This window comes from Lepisma saccharinum, chromosome 2, assembly GCF_977018435.1.
Source record: "Lepisma saccharinum chromosome 2, izLepSacc3.1, whole genome shotgun sequence".
NCBI lineage: Eukaryota > Metazoa > Arthropoda > Insecta > Zygentoma > Lepismatidae > Lepisma > Lepisma saccharinum.
Window position 1 is genome coordinate 53,348,199 of NC_139230.1, and position 4,372 is coordinate 53,352,570.

Sequence of the window (4,372 nt, forward strand, 5' to 3'; positions counted from 1 at the left end):
TTGCTTTAGTGAGATTGCGCACCAAAGCGACAAGCGGCACGCGACACTTATCGCTTGAGGATTTCACCAACCGAACGCTGGCCTGTGCTTCCCGTCATGCTGCTACGATGTGAAATGTTGCTCTTGATTGGCTCCTTTCCAAGCAACATGTGTCACTTCGGTATGAAAGTTGACTTGGACCAAATGACCCGTGTCGCTTTGGTGTGAAATCCTCGTATCGTTTGTCGCGTGTCGCTTTGGTGTAAAATCTCCTTGAGGAAATGGTGCAGTCAGAGCTTTTGTCCCTACGGTTCAAAAGGCTGCATTGATTTCCGACTGCTCGCTTTCAAGCGGCATTTTTGGTTTGTCACCTCGGTATGAAATATCTCTCAGGATACCATTTATATTCTAATAACATAGAAAAATAAACTCTAATACACAGTCCAAGACCTGACGTCTGGAATCACATTGCGATATTTCTTCTTGTGTTACGCATGCTATTTAATTATTAATTTTATTTTACTTTTCTTTCCAAATTAATGCCATTTCGTGACTGCAAATCACTCCACAAATATAACTGTTTCCATCAATACACTTACCGCCTTTCTAGAGAAACAAATCTACACAATATATTCCAAAAACTAACTAAGCCGCATTACTTTCATAACAAAATTAGCACCTGAGTCGATCGCACTGCCATCTACTTGTCATCGTCTCGTGGAACCAGTTTCTTGGGTCGTTTTCCACACTAGGTTATTCAAGGCGCTGTACTTAGGGCTGACCATAAATGAACAAAATACAAAAGATAGCATGATAAAGGAAAGGATATACATGGGGAATAGAGCATATTATGCAAACATGCAATTATTAAAGAGCAAACTAATAAACAGGAATCTCAAAATTACCATATATAAAACGTAATAAGACCTATAATAACATATGGTTCAGAGACATGTTAATGAATAAGATAGAAGAGGAAGCATTGCGCAGATTTGAGAGAAGGGTGATACGCAAAATATATGGACTGGTTAATGAAAATAATTTCTGGAGAATAAGAACTAATGAAGAAATTAACCATATACTAGGGAAAGAGGATATTGTGAGATTTATTAAATCACAAAGAATGCGGTGGCTGGGTCATGTACAGAGAATGGGAAAGGATAGAATGCAAAGGAAAGTGATGCAAGAAAAAATCTATTCAACAAGAAGAAGAGGAAGACCAATGACAAGATGGCTAGATGGTGTCCTGGAAGATTTGCATCACATGAAGGTGAAAAGATGGTGGGAGATTGCAGAGGACAGGAATAGATGGAGGCACATAGTTGAGGAGGCCAAAGCCCATGAGGAGCTGTAGTGCCATGTGGTAAGGTAAGGTAATTCTCACGATGGTGACAGTTGTGATGTACAGTCAGGTAAGATTGAAGGATTGGTTGTTGTGATAAACTTGAAAATGACCTGAGGATTGTCATTCGTGATATCATGTTTCATGTTTGAAGCTTTCCGTCACACATTGGACAATTTATTCTACCACTAAGGAAAAATACTGTTGTAACAAATGTGATTCCAGTTATGATCCTTACCAATTGCCATTGTATTTGGAAAGTATAAATCCTAATTTAAATGACATACTAAACAGCATTAGAAGCATACAATTAGCTGTTGTAAGTTCTAACCAAGAACGTAAGACTCAGTTTGAACAGTCTAATGAGGAACTTAAGACTCAGTTTGAACAGTCTAATCAGGAACTTAAGATTCAGTTTGAACAGTCTAATCAGGAACTTAAGACTCAGTTTGAACAGTCTAATCAGGAATTTATACAGTCTAATCAAGAACTCAAACAGTCTAACCATGAACTTAGATTAGAATTAAATCTGTCTAATGAAAATATTCAGATTAAACTTCACGTTATATCTTTAAAACAAGCTGAATTATCTACTGCACATACACAGTTATCTTCACAGCTTGATGTTAAATTTGAATCTGTTAATTGTGATATTAGTTATGTTAAAAATCGGCTCAATATTTTAATGTCTGAATTTAAGGACAAAATAGATGCGGTTAGAACAGCTTGTTTACAATCAGCTACACATCTTGAATCTCTGTTTGATAATAAATGTCGTTATGTTGATGTCAAACTATCTGAATTTGAAAATGTGCAAGAATCATTGAAAGAACACGTTCTTGATTATGACCAATGTTTAGATAATCTCAATTCAAATTATAATGACTGCTCTGCTAATATAGTTGATCTTATGACTAGAGTCACTATTTTAGAAAGTAAAAGCGATGTTAATGCTGATGTACATAAGCATATTTCTCATTGTACAGAAAAGTTCCAACAGTTTAATTCCCATATTAAAAGTATAGAACAAAATATCAAAAAGCTTCAAGCTGATGGCAAGGATTTAAGAGTAAAAGTTAATTCTAAAGATAATGATGAAGGTAGCGTAGCCCTTGCACATAATTCCTCTGCTCGTAATTCTGTTGTTACAAATAGTAATAGTAGAACAAAATCAATTGTTGTGGATAATACAGAATCTAATACATGTCAGAATGGAAGAACCCAGTGTGATGTTAGACTCAGTACTTCGTCTAGTGATGTATCAGATGATTCTTCTAGGACAGTTTCCGGTAAGAAGAATGTTACGAAGACTCGTGCTCATAACCATGTCCATTGGAAGCACAAGTATAATAAATCTGTAAGATCTAGCTCTGAAGAAACTTCCGTAAAGAAATTCCGAAGTGATGACGCAGAAGGTCCATTCCAAAACGAGAGTTTGGTGCTGAGAAATATAACTACACTGATGCTTGCTATCAACTGTTTGGTACAAATTCACATCCTACTTCTAGTTCTGTGTTTACTACGAATAATGACAATGTTAGTAATGTACATAATAATCCACATTGTCATCTAGATCAAAGCTTTAATTCTCCTTGTATGTGGTGTGATTTTAACCCACAAATATCGAAACCTAACCCACAAAATGATTGTGTTAGTAATATCCAGCATGATGCAAGTGTAGTATGTTCAGTTTCGAACAATCACGATGATCCTCATTCTTCTGTAAATGGTTCGAGATTGCATAACTGTAGTGATGCAGGGTTAAATGGAGCAAATCATATTTGCTGTAATCAACCGTATAATTTGAGAGGAAGAAATGATCTTCCTATAACTAGAAATACATGCAATGGAGAAGGAAATGTAAGAAGTGAATGTTTAAAATTAAGTGAATTATCTCAATTGCCTAAGTTCTCGGGAAAGATAGAGCAACAATCAGAGAGAGAATATGTTGAACAGATGGATAACCTATTAAATATTGTAGGAGTGCCAACAGATATGAAACTGCAAAGTATTCAACAATGCTTCATTGGGAGAGTTGGTTATTGGTTTTGGACTCATAAATATTATTTTAATTCTTATGATCAGTTTGTACAAGAATTCATTAATCAGTTTGCTTCTTCAGAAGTTATCCAATCACAACTCTTCCCAGTGTACATGGCAATTTAGAGACTTTTGCCTTAAAAACTCACTCTAGTTATTGCAATTTGGTTGAAATTCCTCAAGATATAGATGTTGTGCAGTTACTTAGCCAATTACCTGATAATATTGCCAATCACATTACTTGTCATGAAATTCGTTCTGTAGATCAACTGACTAGCATGTTGAAAAGATTAGATATAATAAAATTTAGTAGAAAGGGGCTTGTTGTTCTTCCTAACAAAAACAACGAATGTGAAAATATTTTTAAGAACTCTGAACAAAATAAAGTCAAGTTAAATGTGCGGCAAGTTAATGTTCGATGCTCGAAGACCACTAGTGCTTGTACTGACTCCAACTAGTAGTGAGGTAGAAGCCAATGCTGTTATCAATGAAGGTTACGAAATTCGGCATAGAAACAATCCTCGAGGTTGATATTTCAACAATTTTAGGCGAACCTCTAATAATTATGGATATCATGGAAATTGCTCGAAACAATTATAATGGCTTTAGATCTAGAAACGGAGGACAATTCCGAAATAATTACAGGCAAAATAATTATCGTTCACCTACAGGACAATTTAATGATGAAAAATTGCTCAATCAATCGCGATTCTATTACAGGAATGAAAATCGTAGTGCTAATAATAATACAATGCCATATCAGTGTTTTCCTGCAAATTCAAATCCATTAAATTTTCAACCTGAAGTATCACAAATTAATTCTGATTCTACAAGAATGGCAAATCGTGAACAAAATACTTCGCAAATAAATCAAGTACAAGGTTCTTTACCTTTAACACAAGTTCCCGTGAGATGTTAAATTAAAAGGTTGAGATGATTTACTTCAATCAAGTTTTTTTTCTACAAGGGCAAAGTTTTGCTTAAAACTACATCAAGGAATGGATTTATTAA

General features: G+C 35.1%; 1 protein-coding gene across 1 annotated transcript; it reads left to right on the forward strand.

Moving 5' to 3' along the window:
- Positions 1 to 931: 931 nt before the first annotated feature.
- Positions 932 to 1,333, forward strand: LOC145982092 (uncharacterized). The gene has a single exon (XM_083115679.1). It carries the CDS (start codon positions 932 to 934, stop codon positions 1,331 to 1,333), a length of 402 nt encoding a protein of 133 aa, XP_082971805.1.
- The last annotated feature ends 3,039 nt before the right edge of the window (positions 1,334 to 4,372 follow it).